General features: G+C 44.2%; 1 protein-coding gene across 1 annotated transcript in view; it reads right to left on the bottom strand.

The window, feature by feature from the left end:
* The window catches only part of piezo2b (piezo-type mechanosensitive ion channel component 2b), an 852,062-nt gene that overhangs the window by 505,701 nt on the left and 327,732 nt on the right, over positions 1 to 18,629 (bottom strand). Inside the window, exon 3 of the mRNA XM_085992353.1 lies at positions 17,689 to 17,814. Coding sequence (XP_085848479.1) covers positions 17,689 to 17,814 — 126 coding nt within the window. The remainder of the gene's footprint in view (positions 1 to 17,688; positions 17,815 to 18,629) is intronic.

Genomic DNA, 18,629 nt, shown 5'->3' with positions numbered 1-18,629 from the left:
ACCGCAAGTACAAAGTCCTGCTCGCCCATCTTTCTTAACCTCACATACTTACACTGGCCCGGAACAGACTGAATGCATTAAATACATTTCCGTATCTTCCTATCTCTCCATGACCGCAGCCACTCAACATCTGCAACCAGCCATGCATTCCCCTTCAGTTTTCTGTCCTCCAATTCTGGTCTTCGAAAGCCCACCTCCCTTAACCTGACCATTGGTGACTGAGCATTCAGCTGCCTACTCTCTGGAACAACAACAACAATTGTAATCATATAGCGCCTTGAATGTAGCAAAACATACCAAGGTGCTTCAAACTCCTTCCCTAAATCCTCCCACCTCTCTACTTGCCTTCCTAAAACCAAACTTCCATCACATTTCCTAAACTCTCTCACCATTGCTCAGTGTACCTTCCTTTTTGAAGAAACAATTCAAATACAAATTGTTGTTTTTGTTGTTCATATTGGCACAAAGAATGTTGACATTTCCACAGGACCAGGATATTCTCTTTGCTGACTAGCAACAGGATAACATTTGGCCGGAATTTTTACTTTTGGATTCGCTGGGAGCGGGGGGTGGGCGGGGGGGGGGGCAATAGAGCACGGGAAACCCATAAGTCCCTGCGCAACCTCTGTTAGAGCCAGAAGTGGGCGGGTTGGAGGTGGGCTGGGGTCGGGATTCAGTTTTTTAACACGTTATCCTCCCACCTGACTCCAACCCACCTGTTTTTTTGGGGGGTTATGTCATATTACTTTAAGAAAATTGTTAGGTTAGCTATTGCATTAAAAAAAAGAGAAAATTGTCACAGCTGTATAAAAGGCATCTGATTTTCTTCACTTTTCAAACTGAGCTAGCATCATTACTAAGTATTGACACTGTTCCAAATATGAAAAAAGAGAAACACATCCCTTTTAAAATGTCCCTTTGTTCTGCCAGCTCTGAACAAGCAAGTTTAATTGCTTTGAACAGCTTTGCTGTGCTGTTCAGCCGTGTCAGCGCTTTATTTTTTAATGTAGAACAGACATGAGGCAAAACGTTTGACAGGCCTCACACCATCGCTGGAGTGTATTTAACCTCAGCATGCGCCAAGTCTTCACCAGTTTGCTGTGGGCTTCCTCGTAATATCCCTCATTAGTTAGTCCAAGGATGAATCACAAAAAAGTCCAACACAAACATATGGATTACAGCAGATTATTTTACCAATTATTCAAAATGTGGTCAATGCGATCCATTTCTCTGTTTCACGGTTTCCATGATCGTCAGTTCTAGTCCCTAGCACTAGAGACAAGGGAAATCTTGTATTCATCATGTAGTACTTGAGATTTCATACCGCGCTCACGTGTCACAATTACTATAGTTTATTTTTTTTAAACTTCGATCAAAAGCTTAGTTTAGGAATTACCTTGTGATTCCTAATCTACAGAATTGTTTTCCTCAAATTTACTCCCAATAATTTAAGTCATAATGACTTAAAAGTATAAGTAGGATATGTGAAACCAGGCTTCTATAAATCGGCCTCAATATATGTGTATAATCCTTATCTCAGGGAAAATTTAATTTTTTGAAGTAAGTTTAATTTATTAAAGTAAATTAAATTGTTGGGGAGTTTAAACCGGAAGTAGAATCCGGGTTTAAAAAGGGGCAGGTCGAGTGCGGCAGCACGAGTGCGGTTGGCGTTGAGTGCAAGCGAGAGTTTGGTAAGTGAGAGAAAAGTTATTTAAGTTTATTTAGAGAATTTAAGTGAAGGGAAAATTTAATTTTTTGAAGTAAGTTTAATTTATTAAAGTAAATTAAATTGTTGGGGAGTTTAAACCGGAAGTAGAATCCGGGTTTAAAAAGGGGCAGGTCGAGTGCGGCAGCGCGAGTGCTGTCGGCATTGAGTGCAAGCGAGAGTTTGGTAAGTGAGAGAGTTCGGGTAAGTGGGAGGTGAGGGGGTGTTTCTGCCCTGTTTTGTTTCCCACTCTCAGGCTTAGCCAGCACTGCGGAAGCGGAGCAGCGAGACGAATCAACCTAACAGGTCCCACAGACAGCATTCAAAAGGGAGGTAGGTGATCAGCTGGTTGGTAGGTCCTCTTCCTTCTCTTTTATACCTTTATAAGTTGGTAAGTCCTATTAAATAGTGGTGTGATATTCATCATCTATATCGGGGCAGAGGGCCTTCATAACTAATAATAAGAAATTTAATTAATTATATAGAATGAGTGAGCAGGTGATGTGTTACTGTTGCGAAATGTGGGAGCTGGTGGACACCATTGATGCTCATGCTGATTACATTTGCAGTAAGTGTTTGAGGTTAGAGGAACTCCGGCACCGTGTTGATGTGCTTGAGACCGAGCTTCAGACACTGCGACACATCAGGGAGGGGGAGAAGTACCTGGACTCTTCAGGAGGTAGTCACACCTATGAAATTAATTAATTCAGATGTAGTCCGTGGTCAGGGACAGGACGGTGTGACTATGAGTGAGGCAGGTACGGGGATCCAGGAGGTAGTGTTGGAGGAGTCGCAGCCCTTGCTCTTGTCAAACAGGTTCGAGGTTCTTACTCCCTGTGGGGGCGCAAGCGGGGACTGCAGGAAGGATGAGCAACCTGGCCACAGCACCGTGGAATGGGGGGCCATTCAAGAGGAGGGAGTAAATATAAAAGTTGTAGTGGTAGGGGATAGTATCATTAGGGGGATAGATAGGGTTCTCTGCAGTCAAGAGCGGGAGTCCCGAAGGCTGTGTTGCCTGCCCGGTGCCAGGGTTAAGGACATCTCTTCTGGGCTGGAGAGAAACTTGGAGTGGGAGGGGGAGGATCCAGTTGTCGTGGTCCATGTTGGTACCAACGACGTAGATAGGACAAGGAAGAAGGTTCTGTTAAAGGAGTATGAGCAGCTAGGGGTCAAATTAAAAAACAGAACCTCAAGGGAAATAATCTCTGGATTATTACCTGAGCCACGAGCGAATTTGGCTAGGATAAATAAAATTAGATAGTTAAATGCATGGCTCAAAGACTGGTGTGGGAGAAATGGGTTTTGCTTCTTGGGACACTGGCACCAGTACTGGGACAGGAGAGAACTGTTCCGTTGGGATGGACTTCACTTGGCCAGTGTTGGGACTAGAATCCTGGCGAATCATATAACTAGGGCTGTAGAGTGGGCTTTAAACGAATTAGTGGGGGGGAGGTTTCTAGAGAGCAAATAATAAAAATGACAACGGAGAAGGTCATAGACTTAGGTAGCAGTGGGGGAATTAAAAACCAGAGAGTGTCAGGAAGGGACAGAATGCATGGAGTAAAAGGTAAAGTAGCAAAAGGGGACAAAGCAGGAACTAAGTGTCACAAAACATATTTGAAAGTTCTTTATCTGAATGCACGTAGCATTCGTAACAAAATGGATGAGTTGACGGCACAAATAACTACATATGGTTATGATCTTGTGGCCATTACAGAAACATGGCTGCAGGGTGACCATGACTGGGAATTAAACATACGAGGGTATTTAACAATCAGGAAGGACAGGCAGGAAGGAAGGGGAGGTGGGGTGGCTATGTCAATAAAGGAAGGAATCACTGCAATACAGAGAAATGATATTGGGTCAAAGGATCAGGACAGTGAAACAGTTTGGGTGGAGATAAGGAATAATAAGGGGAAAAAACACTAGTGGGCGTAGTCTATAGGCCTCCTAACAGTTGCAACTCTGTTGGACGGAGTATTAATCAGGAAATAGTTGGGGCTTGTAATAAGGGAACAGCTATAATTATGGGGGATTTTAACTTTCATATTAACTGGACAAATCAAATTGGGCAGGGCAGCATTGAGGAAGAGTTCACTGAGTGTATTAGGGATGGGTTTCTTGAGCAGTATGTAACTGAACTGACCAGGGGGCAAGCAACCTTAGATCTGGTCCTGTGTAATGAGACAGGATTAATTAAAAATGTCCTAGTAAAGGATACCCTTGGAATGAGTGACCATAACATGGTTGAATTCCATATTCAATTAGAGGGTGAGAAGGTTGGATCTCAAACAAACGTACTGAGCTTGAATAAAGGAGACTATGAAGGTATGAGAGTGGAATTGATTACAGTGGACTGGGAAAATAGATTAAAGGGTAAGATGGTACATGATCAGTGGTGTACATTCAAGGAGTTATTTTACAACTTTCAAAAAATATATATTCCACTGAGGAAAAAAGGGTGTAAAAGAAAAGACAGCCATCCGTGGCTAAGTAAAGTAATAAAGGATAGTATCCGGCTAAAAACAAGGGTATATAAGGTAGCCAAATCTAGTGAGAGGATAGAAGATTGGGAAGTCTTTAAAAGACAGCAAAAAATAACTAAAAGATTGATTAAGAAAGGGAAGATAGATTATGAAAGTAAATTAGCAAAAAATATAAAAACAGATAGCAAGAGTTTCTATAGTTATATAAAAAGAAAAAGGGTGGCTAAAGTAAATGTTGGTTCCTTAGAGGATGAGACCGGGAAATTCATGGTGGGAAACATGGAGATGGCAAAAACGCTGAACAAATATTTTGTATCAGTCTTTACAGTAGAGGACACGAAGAATATCCCAACACTGGACAAACAGGGGGCTATGGGGGGGGGAGGAGCTAAATACGATTAAAATCACTAAGGAAGTGGTACTCGGTAAAATAATGGGACTCAAGGCAGATAAATCCCCATGACCTGATGGCTTACATCCTAGGGTCTTGAGGGAAGTGGAGGTAGGGATTGTGGATGCATTGGTAATAATTTTCCAAAACTCCCTGGACTCAGCAAAGGTCCCGGCAGATTGGAAAACTGCTAATGTAACACCCTTATTTAAAAAGGGTAGTAGACAGAAGGCTGGAAACTATAGACCAGTTAGCCTAACATCTGTGGTTGGTAAAATTTTAGAGTCCATTATTAAGGAGACAGTAACGGGACATTTGGATAAACATAATTTAATAGGACAAAGTCAGCATGGTTTTATGAAGGTGAAGTCATGTTTGACAAATTTGCTTGAGTTCTTTGAGGACGTAACATACAGGGTGGATAAAGGGGAACCAGTGGACATAGTGGCCTAGAAATTGAGTTTGCGCTGCGCCAGGGCTTTAGCGCCGGAAGTTAGCGCTGGCGCGAAGTCCCTTTGCGCGCGCCAAAAATTCAGTAGCGTCTCGCCCAAACGGCTGCCGGCGCTACTGAAGGGTTTTAGCGCCTGAAAACTGGCGCAACGCGCCGCATTGCAGCGCTATTCCGGCGCCCGCTGCGGTGCGGCAGGCTCGGGAAGTGCAGGCCTCCTCCTTCCGTTAAGGAGGAGCTGCCTGCACCCGGCCGCGGCCCGCGCAAATCTCTGCAAAAATGAGCCTGGCACCTCGGACAAGTGCCGGGCTTGCATCTGTTCCGGGGGGGGGGGGGGGAGAAGTCCGGGGAGGGAGCTGCGGGCAGGCGGCCGGCGGGAAAGCGGCCGGCCGCCGCGCCTCCTTAAAGCGCTGGCGCAGACTCCGGCAACACTCGTTTGCCGGAGTCTTAGTTGCGGCTGCCACTGGCGAGGCGGCCGCAACTGAATTTCGGCTTGGGGCCGGGTTACCACGGCAACCGGGACGCTGCGCACACCGATGACGTCATCGGTGCCGGCGCAGCGCTACCGGTCTACCGCCGCGGAAGGGCCCCAGGCAATTTAGGAACCGGCGCCAATTGCAGCGCTAGGCCCTCTAGCGCCGCAAAATCGGTGCTAAGGGCACTGAATTTCTAGGCCAGTGTATTTAGACTTCCAAAAGGCATTTGACAAGGTGCCACACATAAGATTATTGCTCAAGATAAAAAATCACAGGATTGGGGGTAATATTCTGGCATGGGTGGAGGATTGGCTATCTAACAGAAAGCAGAGAGTTGGGATAAATGGTTCTTTCTCAGACTGGCAATCAGTAACTTGTGGTGTTCCGCAGGGGTCAGTGCTGGGACCCCAACTCTTTACAATCTATATTAACGATTTGGAGGAGGGGACCGAGTGTAACATATCAAAGTTTGCAGATGATACAAAGATGGGAGGGAAAGTAGTGAGTGAGGAGGACATAAAAAACCTGCAAAGGGACATAGACAGGCTAATAAGTGGGCAGAGATTTGGCAGATGGAATATAATACTAGAAAGTGTGAGGTTATGCACTTTGGCAGGAAAAATCATAGAGCAAGTTATTATCTTAATGGCAAGAAACTGGAAAGTACTGCAGTACAAAGGGATCTGGGGGTCCTGGTGCACGAAACACAAAACGTTAGTATGCAGGTGCAGCAGGTGATCAAGAAGGCCAATGGAATGTTGGCTTTTATTGCTAGGGGGATGGAATATAAAAACAGGGAGGTATTGCTGCAGTTGTACAAGGTATTGGTGAGACCACACCTGGAATACTGCATACAGTTTTGGTGTCCATACTTAAGAAAAGACATACTTGCTCTCGAGGCAGTACAAAGAAGGTTCACTCGGTTAATCCCAGGGATGAGGGGTTGACATATGAGGAGAGGTTGAGTAGATTGGGACTCTACTCATTGGAGTTCAGAAGAATGAGAGGCGATCTTATTGAAACATATAAGATTGTGAAGGGGCTTGATTGGGTGAATGTGGTGAGGATGTTCACAATGATGGGTGAAACTAGAACTAGGGGGCATAATCTTAGAATAAGGGGCTGCTTTTTCAAAACTGAGATGAGGAGACACTTCTTCACTCAGAGGGTGGTAGGTCTGTGGAATTTGCTGCCCCAGAGAGCTGTGGAAGCTACATCATTAAATAAATTTAAAACAGAAATAGACAGTTTCCTAGAAGTAAAGGGAATTAGGGGTTACGGGAAGCGGGCAGGAAATCGGACATGAGTGTAGGTTCGGATCGGTCATGGCCCTGTGGGTGGCGGAGCGGGCCCAGGGGCCGTGTAGCCTGGTCCTGCTCCTACTTCTTGTGTTCTAATTCTGTGTTAGATTTCAGGAGATGGTTCTATACACAGGGATTAGTGGAGACCTCGGGAACAGGCTGCCAGCTAGGAGTCCTTCAAGAGTAAATTGGGCCTGTTCCTGGCTGGGGTGGAGATCACCTCTTACAGAAGGTAAGTACTGCAGGAAATACAGGGACAGAGTGATCTCCTGGACGAGTTTCGATTGCCTAGATGGGTCGGAGAGGAATTTCCCAGATTTTTTCTCCCAAATTGGCCATTGGGTTTTTTATCTGGTTTTTCGCCTCTCCTGGGAGATCACATGGGTTCGGGTGGGGTGGAGAGTGAAAGTAGATTTGAGGTTAGGATCAGATCAACCATGATCTTATTGAATGGCGGTGCAGGCTCGAGGGGCCGATTGGCCTACTCCTGCTCCTATTTCTTATGTTCTTGTGGGCATTATAACCCAAATCTTTGAGTATCAGCAGATGCCCAATATGTGTGTGCACCCTGAGAAATATCTTCAACCACAATTACATTACAAAGAATTAACAAAATAGAAACACGCCATTCGCCTAACTGGTCCGTGCCGGTGTTTATGCTTCACACGAGGCTCCTCCCACCCTACTTCATCTCACCCTATCAGCATATCCCTCTATTCCTTTCTCCCTCATGTACTTATCGAGCTTCCCCTTAAATGCATTGATGAGGAGAGACTTGAGACACTGGGATTGTTTTCAATGGAGAGAAGGCTAAAAGGAGAATTAATAAAAGGTGTCAGCTGTGGCTTAGCGGCAGCACCCTCACCTCTGAGTCAAAAGGTTTGTGGGTTCAAGTCACACTCCAAAGACCTGAGCACAAAAAACCAGGTGGACAAGAAAGATCCCATGGCACTACTTTGAAGAAGAGCAGGGGAGTTCTTCCGGTGTCCTGGCCAATAGTTATCCCTCAACCAACATCATTAAAAACAGATTATCTGGCCATTATCTCATTGCTGTTTGTGGGAATCTTCCTGTGCACAAATTAGCTGCCACATTTCCTAAATTACAACAGTGACTACATTTCAAAAGTACTTCATTAGCTGTTGGGATGCCCTGAACTTGTGAAAGGTGCTGTATATATGCAAGTTTTTCTCTTCTTTTTAATCGAGGTTTTTAAAATTATGCAAGATTTTGATAGAGTGACTAGGAAAAGATTATTTTCTCTGGTTGGGGAGTCAAGCGACGAGCTGTCATTATTTTAAAATCAGCACGGAGAGTGAGGAGAGAGATTAGGAGAATTTGTTTTACGCGGAGGGTTGTTGGAGCATGGAATGCTTTGCCACAGGGAATGGTTGAGGCATTGTATCTTTTGAGGTACTTATACATAAGGAAGGTTTTGATAGAGTAAATAAGGAGAAACTGATTCCGCTGGCAGAAGCGTCAGTAACCAGAGGACACAGATTTAAGATAATTGGCAAAACAATCACATGCAAGAAGAAGAGAAATTGTTTTACGCAGCGAGTTGTTATGATCTGGAATGCACTGCCTGATAGGGTGGTGGAAGCAGATTCAATAATAACTTACAAAAGGGAATTGGATAAATACTTGAAGGAGAAAAAATTGCACGGCTATGGAGAAAGGGCAGGGGAGTGGGACTGACTGGATAACTCTTTCAAAGAGCTGGCACAGGCACGATGAGCCAAATGGCCTCCTTCTGTGCTGTATCATTCCATGATTCTATAATATATATAAAAATAAATATAACAAATAGTTGCATAAATATAAAGTAAGATATTCTCTAATGGATCACTGTAAATGCACTGAATGGTATGGCACTGACACCATATAGATGGGTTCTTACTGTCAAGAGAAGCCTTGCAGTCAAACCATGAATGCTCCTCCTTAGGCTTATACTCGCTGGAGTTTAGAAGAATGAGAGGGGATCTCATTGAAACTTATAAATTTCTAACAGGACTAGACAGATTAGATGCAGGAAGGATGTTCCCGATGGTCGGGGAGTCCAGAACCAGGGGTCACAGTCTAAGGATAAGGGGTAAGCCATTTAGGACTGAGATGAGGAGGAATTTCTTCACCCAGAGAGTGGTGAACCTGTGGAATTCTCTACCACAGAAGGCAGTTGAGGCCAATTCATTAAATATATTCAAGAAGGAGTTAGATATATTTCTTAAGGCTAAAGGGATCAAGGGATATGGGGAGAAAGCAGGGACAGGATACTGAATTTGGATGATCAGCCATGATCTCATTAAATGGCGGAACAGGCTCGAGCGGCCGAATGGCCTACTCCTGCTCCTATCTTCTATGTTCTATGCTCCTGTTTCCAGCAGCATCCTTCTTCATGCTCACACATATTTTCGCTGTTCCTCCATATTCTAAACGCACAGCTATCACAATAATAGCTAATCATAGTGCTTCATTGAACATATATGTCTGTGTGTCTATCATTTGTCACCAAGGTACTTCTCTATTGCCCAACACCAAGGCTCTCTGCTTAGCGTCCTGTTGCCATTCTAGCCTGGTGGAGCAAGAAAGAACACATTCAAAAGGGGAAGGAAATTTAAAATCGATGAGCAGAGCCTGCCGGCCGACAGCAATCGATTCTAGCTGGCTAAAAAATGCAGGGACACCAGAATTTTTTTTTAACATTTAAGAGGAGCTTTTGTTAATAATGGAACTATTAGAGACACATTTCATTTGCATAATTAACCCTACTAGGGCAATGTGAAAGTAGCTTAAGATGTGCAAATTTGTAACTAACGTTTTTATATCAGCCATTAGTTTACTTTCACTTTACTTACAAGCCATTGTTGATGGGTTTGTGCCAGAATGCCACAACACCCTGAATAAGAACATAAGAATCAGGAGCAGGAGTAGGCCATATGGCCCTTCGAGCCTGCTCCGCTGTTCAATAGGATCACGGCTGATCTTCGACCTCAACTCCACTTTCCCGTCCTATCCCCACATCCCTTGATTTCCTTAATGCCCAAAAGATCTATTGATCTCAGTCTTGAATATACTCAACAACTAAGCATCCACAGCCCTCTGGGTTAGAGAATTCCAAAGATTCACAGAGAGGCTGAAAAAACTTAGGCCAATTTAAGGAAAAAATGGAAGATTCCTCTCCAACTCCCAACGGCAATCAAGCAAACTCCAGGAGAATGCAGTGATCGATATCACTAGTCCCAGTTAACCTAGTTACCTTCTATAACTCAGGATATCGTCTCCTCACAGGAACTCATTCAGCTCCCTTTTGAAGGACTGCAGTGCATTCATCACACACAGCGGCAGCCTATTGCAGAGGTCAACATCTCTCTGAGGATAGAAATACTTCCTGGCATCTAACCTACTTTATACTTTCAGAACTTGCACTGAGGCCGCCTCATCTTCCCCTGTCTACCTGGCTCAAATAACCTGTCCACTTGAGCAGAATCTAATCCTTTCACTATTAATTATAAGTCTACAGTAAAATGCTCCCAATTCCCTGTCCTTATCTTGATAACTAAGGGCCCTTAAAACTTGACATCAACTGAGTGGCCCTCCTCTAGACCTTTTCCACTCCATGCAGTCTCAAATAGAAGCAATGCGAGCTTTGCAGTTTCGACACCCGCACCCCCTCCCTCCCCCCCACACCACTGAAGGCCCACTCACAGAGGTTCTGCACAAACCTCAGCCCTAGGGAGACATGACAGGTGCGATCCCAGAGTAACTGCAGGGATCGCGGCCTAAATCTCCTGCGCTCAATTTTAATTTATGCGCACTGTTGCATCACTTAAAGCTAGTTTAAGCTTTGTCAACGAACTCAACTGTGAAGACTGAACTGCCAAACTGACCCAGCACCAGTGCCAGTTTAGTATCCAATCACAAAGGGAGCCTTATTTCCGGTATCAGGTTATTTCATTCCTGACCCATGGATGACCTTAAAAGTAAACTGAATGGTAGAGTTACAGTGAAGTTAGTTACAGTTAGACGATTTTGGGGGGGGGGGGGGCGCAGTTAACGGTGTGGTTCTCGAAGAGTATTTCCTATTTGATCAAATTATAAAAAGAATCAATAAAATTGAGCCTGGCAGAGTGACTGTCAGCAGGATGATGTAGGTTCCTGTAAAAGCAGAGACTGTAATAACCGTTCATCTGGATGTTGGCACATCTTTTTATTTTACTGCATTTGGATCGGCAGTTTGTTTAGGAAAGTTTGCTTCCCAGATAAGGGCCACATGAGATTTATATAAGAGCAGAATGCAACTCTCGAGTTACTGCCGGCGACAGTGCCCAGTGACTTGTTTCCCAGTCAGGAAACCAAGAGAATAAAACAGGCCTTAGGATTTACAAATCCTGGAATTTCCACATTCGTATGGCAAAATTTAAAATAGCTAATCATCTCTGATTGTGGAGCCCAACCTATTAAAAGCCTACATAAAAGAAAGCTACATTTTTTTGCCACGAGTGTGTGTTTTTGCTTGTGCGTCTGTGCACATGTATGTGTGTGCGTTCATGTCTGTATGTGCGCACGTGTGTCTATATGTGCCTGTGTGTGTGCATCTGTGTGCGTGTCTGTATGTGCTTGTTTCTATATCTGCGTGTCTGTATGTGTGCGTGCCAATATCTGCGTGTCTGTATGTGTGTGTGCGTGTCTATATCTGTGTGTCTGTATGTGCATGTGTGTGCGTGTGTGCGTCTATATCTGCGTGTCTATGTGCATGTGTGTGTATACCTGTATGTGCATGTGTGTGCATATCTGTATGTGCGTGTGTGTGTGTGTGTGTGTGCGTGTCTATATCTACGAGTCTGTATGTGTGTGTGCATGTGTGTGTGCGTGTGTATGCGTGTCTGTATGTGTGTGTGTGTGTGTGTGTGTGTCATAGAAACATAGAAGATAGGAGCAGGAGTAGGCCATTCAGCCCCTCGAGCCTGCTCCGCCATTCAATGAGATCATGGCTGATCATCCAAATTCAGTGTGTGCGTGTGTATGCGTGTCTGTATGTGTGTGCATGCGTGTGTGTGCATGTGTGTATGTGCGCGTGTGTGTGTCTATATCTGCGTGTCTGTGTGTGTGCGTATGTGTGTGTAAAATATCACAATAAGCTCATTGACACTGGCTTTATGGGGGAGAGTTCATTTGCCCCAAGATGAGGTATCAGTGTTTGCCTGGGCAACACAGACAGCATTTTATCACTATCAAATTCCACTCTGCACAATATACCTTTTCACATGCTGTACTCTAACTGAAAGGTTAAATGTGGAAACTTGTTTTAATAAAATTTTACTGGTGAAAACCTATTTTTTTTTTACAGTTCCCAAGAGAAAAGATGACGGACATGTATCCAAGTACTTCTAAAAGACGCTATTGTTTCCAAAACTGATAATAAAAAGGAAAAATTTTTAGACCTTGAATGTAGTAAATACAAAGATTACCAAGTTAACTTTTTGTGGTTTTAAAAGTGGGCTATGTGTATGCCTAAAATGTTGAAACATGGAGACTGCTGAGACCATATAAAGTTTGTTCACCACATCAATGTATGACTGGGAAACATTGATGATTATGGAGAAGTTGGCTTCACTAAAGAGGTTTTTGTTTTGTCATTCAACATCTTACCATAATCTACCTATAAAATTTAAAGTCTTGCATGCAGCCCACATTACACCAAATGGGCCAAAACAAAAATCACCTGTTACACTATTGTGATTGGCTTAAATAACCACTATCTCTTCAGCCGATTTGTCAAGGAGCAAAGAACCCACACAAGGAGAGGAAAAGGAAAAGGAAAGGAAGGACTTGCCTTTCACAACCTCAGGACGTCCCAAAGCGCTTTACGTCCAATGAAGTACCTTTGAAGTGTAGACACTGTTGTAGCGTAGTGAAGCAACTAATCAAATGATTCACAGTGTTTTTTTACCAGTAGATGAACAGTCATTTCCTCACCTCCAGCTAAGGCAGGAAATCCAGAGGTTTTGGAAATATGGCCAGGAGCCTGCCAACTTCCTGCGAATGAGCTTGACCCGGAAGATCTGCTGGGGTCAGGGGGAACAGGTGGGTGTAAAGGCGGCAGCACCACGGCCATATCAGAGCGTCTAGCTCTTAAAGTCATACGGATGAAAGAGAAGGCGGAGGGAAAGAGAGACTTACAGAAAGAAGAGCAAGAATAAAAGAGTCACATACAAGCAAAAACACAAATGTCGGATCCCCTGACTCACTGTGAGCAGCAACACAGGAAATCGACCCTTCAGCCATTGGAAACAATTATTTACTCTATCTAAACCCTCCATGATTTTAAACACCTCTATCAAATCTCCTCATGGCCTTCTCTGCTCTAAGGAGAACAATCCCAGCTTCTCTAGTCTATCCACGTAACTGTAATCTCTCATCCCTGGAACCATTCTTCATCGTCACTGGGTCAAAATCCTGGAACTCCCTCGCTAACAGCACTGTGGGAGTACCTTCACCACACGGACTGCAGCAGTTCAAGAAGGCGGCTCACCACCACCTTCTTGAGGGCAACTAGGGATGGGCAATAAATGCTGGCCTTGCCAGCGACGCCCACATCCCATAAAAATGAATTAAAAAAAAATTATAGTAAATCTCTTCTGTACCCTCTCCAAACCCTTTTCATCCTTCCTAAAGTGTGGTGCCCCGAATTGGACACAATATTCCAGCTGGGGCCGAACTAATGATTTATATAGGTTTAGCATAACTTCCTGGATTTATGCCTTTGTTTATAAAGCCCAGGACGACATATGCTTTACTAATTGCTTTGTTAACCTGTCCTGCCACCTTCAAAGATTTTTGCACAAACACCCCCAAGGTTGTTCTCTTCTTGCGCCATTTAGCATGTAGTATCTCTCCTTATTCTTCCTGCCAAAATGTATCACCTCAAACTTTTCTGCATTGAATTTCATCTCTCACGTGTCCGCCCATTCCACCAGCCTGTCTATGTCCTCTTGAAGTCTGTCACTATTCTCCTCGCTGTTTGCTACACTTCCAAGTTTCATGTCATCTGCAAATTTTGAAATTGTGCCCTGTTGGCAAATTTGTAAGGTGTGCAACAAAAATAGTGTAGTATTATTAGGAGACTTTAAGTACCCTAATATAGACTAGGAAAAACATGGTGCTAACGGTAGGGAAGGAGAAGAATTTCTGATATGTGTACAGGAGAAATTTCTCTAACAATGTATCTCCAGTCCAACAAGGAAGGAAACCGTGTTGGATCTGGTTCTGGGAAATGAAGTCGAGCAAGTGAAGTGTGTTATAGTAGGAGATCATCTCGCTCACAGTGACCACAACATAATTTGGTTTAGAGTAATTATGGAAAGAGACTAGAAAATATCAAAGAGAAATGTGCTGAACTGAGGAAGAGCTAATATCAGTGATTTAAGAAGGGACATAGCACCGGTAGATTGGAAAAGGAGATTGCAGAGTCAAGCAGCAATGGAGCAATCGCAGGCATTCAGGGAAGAGGTAGTTCAGATACAAACTAGGCATATTCCTTTGAAGGGAAAAGGTAGAGCATTCAAAGTTAATGCGCCCTGGATGACAAAGGAAATAAAAGTTAAAATAAAATAGAAAAAAAGAGGCTTTTGACAAATTTCAGGAGCAAGATTCAGTTAATAACCAAGAAGAATATGGAAAGTTCAAGGGAGAATTGAAAAAGTTAATACGGGAGGCAAAGAGAGGTTATGAGTAAAGATTAGCGGGCAACATTAAATTGAAGCCTAAACATATAGGGCTGGATTTTTCCAACCTCGGCAGTTCCGGGGCGGACAGCGTTGGTGCCGTGTGGGGACCCCGCATCTGTATCGATCCCGGCCTCCAACAAGATATTCCGATGATGGGCCTTGTTAAGCCCGCCCTACGAGGTTCCCGGCCAATTAAAAGGAAGTGGGTCCGATGACGTCATCTGATGACGCGTCATCAGCCGGTTTCCTTAAAGGGACCATGTCCAAATTGATTTTGACAGTTGTGCTGTCCGTGTTCTACAGCATTGAGGTGTTGCAAACACTGACAAGCACTGCACAAAGGTGCACGGCTGCACCCAGGCTCTCCCATTACTCCCTCCATATGCTTATGGAGGGAGTCACAGCATGCAGGGAGGTACTCTTCCCTTCCAATGGGCGGAAGAGACCTCCCCAGGAGACTAATGCAGTCTGGTTGCACATTGCACAGGAGGACACAGCAGGGATGTCATCAGGAGGACCAGGCTGCAGTGGCACAAACCTTTCAATGATCTCAGTAGATCACGAAAAGTTACTACCAAGCCACACTCAACCTCATCCTGCTGTGTCACTCATCACATCCCCATCACTCTGCCTTCCCTATCCTACTCCTGCACATTCTTATTCACACCAACTTACCTTGCACCTCCACTCATCCCTCTCTATCTACATTATCACTTCCCCATCTCACTAGCCACCCCTCACACTCACCCTCATCCTACTGCAAGCATACCAACTAACAACACACAAAGGTAGGCACTTGGGTGGTTTAGCCAATGTTCATGTGAAGTTTCTGGTACTGTGTTGTCAAACATTGAAATCTTTATTTTCAACACTTTGCGTTCTTGGACAGATGTGTGTGCACCTTTGGAAGCGTCTTAGTGAGTTGCAGTGAATGATGAGACATAAGGGGCTGGATTTTCTCAGCCCCGAGGAGGCGGGACTGTCGGGAAAGTTGCAGAATTTGGGGGCGGGTGGCAAACTCGCCCCCAACCTGCCTCCGTGTCCTCTTGCCAGGAGGTGGGAAGCCGTCCCACCCTGGGTCCCGTCTCTTTGGAGGCAGGAAGGGATTAAAGCCTATTCATTGCCTGTTAACGGGTAGAGGTGAGTGATGGGTGCAAGTGTGGAGTGGTAAATATATGAGGTGAGTGTAAAGTGTTAGAAAATGTTAACTTACCTTTGTTTCTACCTACAGCCTTCAGCCGCTGTGGAGCCGAAATCCCCAACATCTCCATTGTAGAGATCACAGACTGGCTGTTGCATCCTCCGATACAACAGCCAGCTGATTTCTGCAAAGTAGAAAGGTTTGATGAGTCCTGAACACAAGGCCTCATCAAGCTACACAGAATGTCAGTGTTTGACAGCTTCACAGAGCTGTCAAATGATGACATTTCTTCTTTCAAAAATTCTTGACAGATGACACGTCATACGTTGATGTGTTCTGTCACTGACTTCCCCCTAATTGGCCTGCTGAGCCTGCCGGGCGGGCTTAACAAGGTCAATCAGGGGAAAATCCTGCTGGTTGGCCAGAAGTTGATGGAGGCGAGGCTGAAACCTGACAAGTGGGAGTCCCGCCTCCAAAAGCTTCCCATTCAGAAAATCCAGCCCAACGTCCCCCCTCCCACCAATGGTGATGATTGTGAAAGGAATGGCTTGGACATTGTACGGATGCTTTATAGTGCTGGTGTGCTTAATTCCATCAGTTGAGGCACTGAGTAAACTGTCGATTCCAAAAAAGTTCAGCCATGGGATCACCCCTAATTTCTGTCCTTAGCCATTTAAGAGGCTTAAGGGAACCCCCGGCGCAGGTCCTCCCCCAAGAGGGCCTTGTGCTGGTGGAAAGTCCTGGGTGATTGAGATCTTCCGGCTGCCAACGCTGATTGGCAGCTGGGATGTTCCTGATTTCAAGTGCAAAAGTCTCGGGGAGGACAAACCCAGCAGGTTGACCCTCTCCCCCTCCCCCCCACCCCACCCCCACCATCAACAGACCAGGTTAACCCCCACAGACATACACCAGACATCCCAGGACAGCGTTAAAGAGATGTAGACCCAGTGATCTGGATCTCCATTCCTTGCAAGCATAAAAAGCTCAGCTCCCATTTTTAGGAGCCAGGACAATCGGCCCATAAATCTTCAAGCATTGTTATTCTGTCTTGTGTGTGATGAGCTAGAGCTATTTAGTGCGATTTAATTTCAGCTCTTTGACCTGATGAAGATTGATAAAAATATGTAACACCTTCTACAGCCTCTTGTTCTTTTGGTCATACTGAGGAAGATGCTTTGTGCCAGTCGTGTGGCTTTTACCCCTATATGTTTTTGTATTCTATTGCAGATTATGCAGCTAGTCAAGCCTTCATGCTAGATGACCAAACTTTAGGTTCAGAATAATTTCCACATTTCACAGCACAACGAGGCGACTGTTAATACGAGCACTGTTTTCTACAGCAAATTGACGTCGGAATTTCATCTTGTAAATGGTGGCACTGAAAACAATGCCAGTATTTATACTGTGCTACAAAACGCAGAAATCAGTTTGATTCCAATTCTTCAACTTCAGTGTTTTTCAGTCAGAAGATTACATGGAATGCACTGCACAGAGACAGGCCACGCGGCCCCAACTGGTCCATGCCGACATTTATGCTCCACACGAGCCTGCTCCCACCCCTCTTCATCTAACCCTAGCGGCATAACCTTCTATTCCTTTCTCCTTCATATGGATTCCCGCTTGGGCAATGGAAGAACAGATTCGTCTCCTATGTATAGAACCTGCCTGATTTTTTAATTCCATTAAAGCCAATGAAAATAAAAAACGGGCGGTGTCTATAAGAGGTGACCGATCTGCTCTGCCAGTTAATGTCCGGATGGTGAAGATGAAAACTACCCCTTATATTTTCATTAACTTGATAAAAAGGAAATATACAAATTAATATGCATTTCAAATATGTGCAGTAAACCACAGTATGCAACATTCAACGGCTTTGCTCCTAACTCCAAATCCTAAACCCAGAACAAGAATCATCGCTTCTTATTGAATCCTTTACCTCCACTAAAAAAAAAATCATTGCCCGCGTGGTTTTGTCACAACGCCTGAGAAAAGAACAGAAATGAATGTACTTACAATTGAAGCCTGGCTGGATTTTTTCATTAGCCTGTAGGCTGTATATTGTAATTTGAAATAAGGCATGCAGCAGCACAAAGGTGAGGCTTGTAAAACACAAGGTTTTCAGTAAGCGGCCCGTGTGTCCTGGAATATAAAAAAAATTCAATAATGAGCTCCCAGTAAGAAATTCTAATTAAATCAAATAGCCAGTTAACTGTAATATTGACATTCAATATAGACGCGTTATACTTCATATTTCATAGCTTTCCTTTCTTCTAGCTAAAAGCGCCAGACTGTTGTCTGGCTCACTTGCATCCTCATGGGCTACATTTTCCATTGCGAATAATATTCACCATCAGTATCCCCATCTCAATTTGTGTCTGCATACATATTGCATTTGTATTTTTTTTTAAACCAAGTTTAGGAGCACAATTATGGCTATAGAGATAGACATATGCAAGGGACAGTTTACCCCTCAATCAAATGTTCCTGAAGACTATGGATGCTGACTATAGAAGGCACAGTGGTGTTGTAGAGAAGGTGAGATTGTTCTCCATAGAGCAGAGAAGGTTAAGGGGAGATTTAATCGAGGTGTTCAAATTCATGAGGAGTTTTAATAGAGTAGATAAGGAGAAACTGTTCCCAAAGGCAGGAGGGTCAGTAACCAGAGGACACAGATTTAAGGTATTTGGCAAAAGAACCAGAGGGGAGATAAGGAGAAATTATTTTAGGCAGCGAGTTGTTATGATCTGGAATCCACTGTCTGAAAGGGTAATGGAAACAGATTCAAAAGTAACTTTCAAAAGGCAACTAGATATATATCTGAAAAGGAAAAAAATTGCAGGGCAATGGGGTAGGAGCAGGGGGAGTGGGACTGATTGGATCACTCTTTCAAAGAGCCAGCATGGGCACGATGGGCTGAATGGCTTCCTTCTGTGCTGTAAGATTCTACGCTTCTA

Source organism: Somniosus microcephalus, chromosome 7, assembly GCF_052327205.1.
Source record: "Somniosus microcephalus isolate GS21.2 chromosome 7, FLI_Smic_1.0, whole genome shotgun sequence".
Classification (NCBI taxonomy): domain Eukaryota; kingdom Metazoa; phylum Chordata; class Chondrichthyes; order Squaliformes; family Somniosidae; genus Somniosus; species Somniosus microcephalus.
The sequence above is the reverse complement of the archived record's forward strand: the minus strand, read 5'-3'. Positions and strand labels throughout refer to the sequence as shown.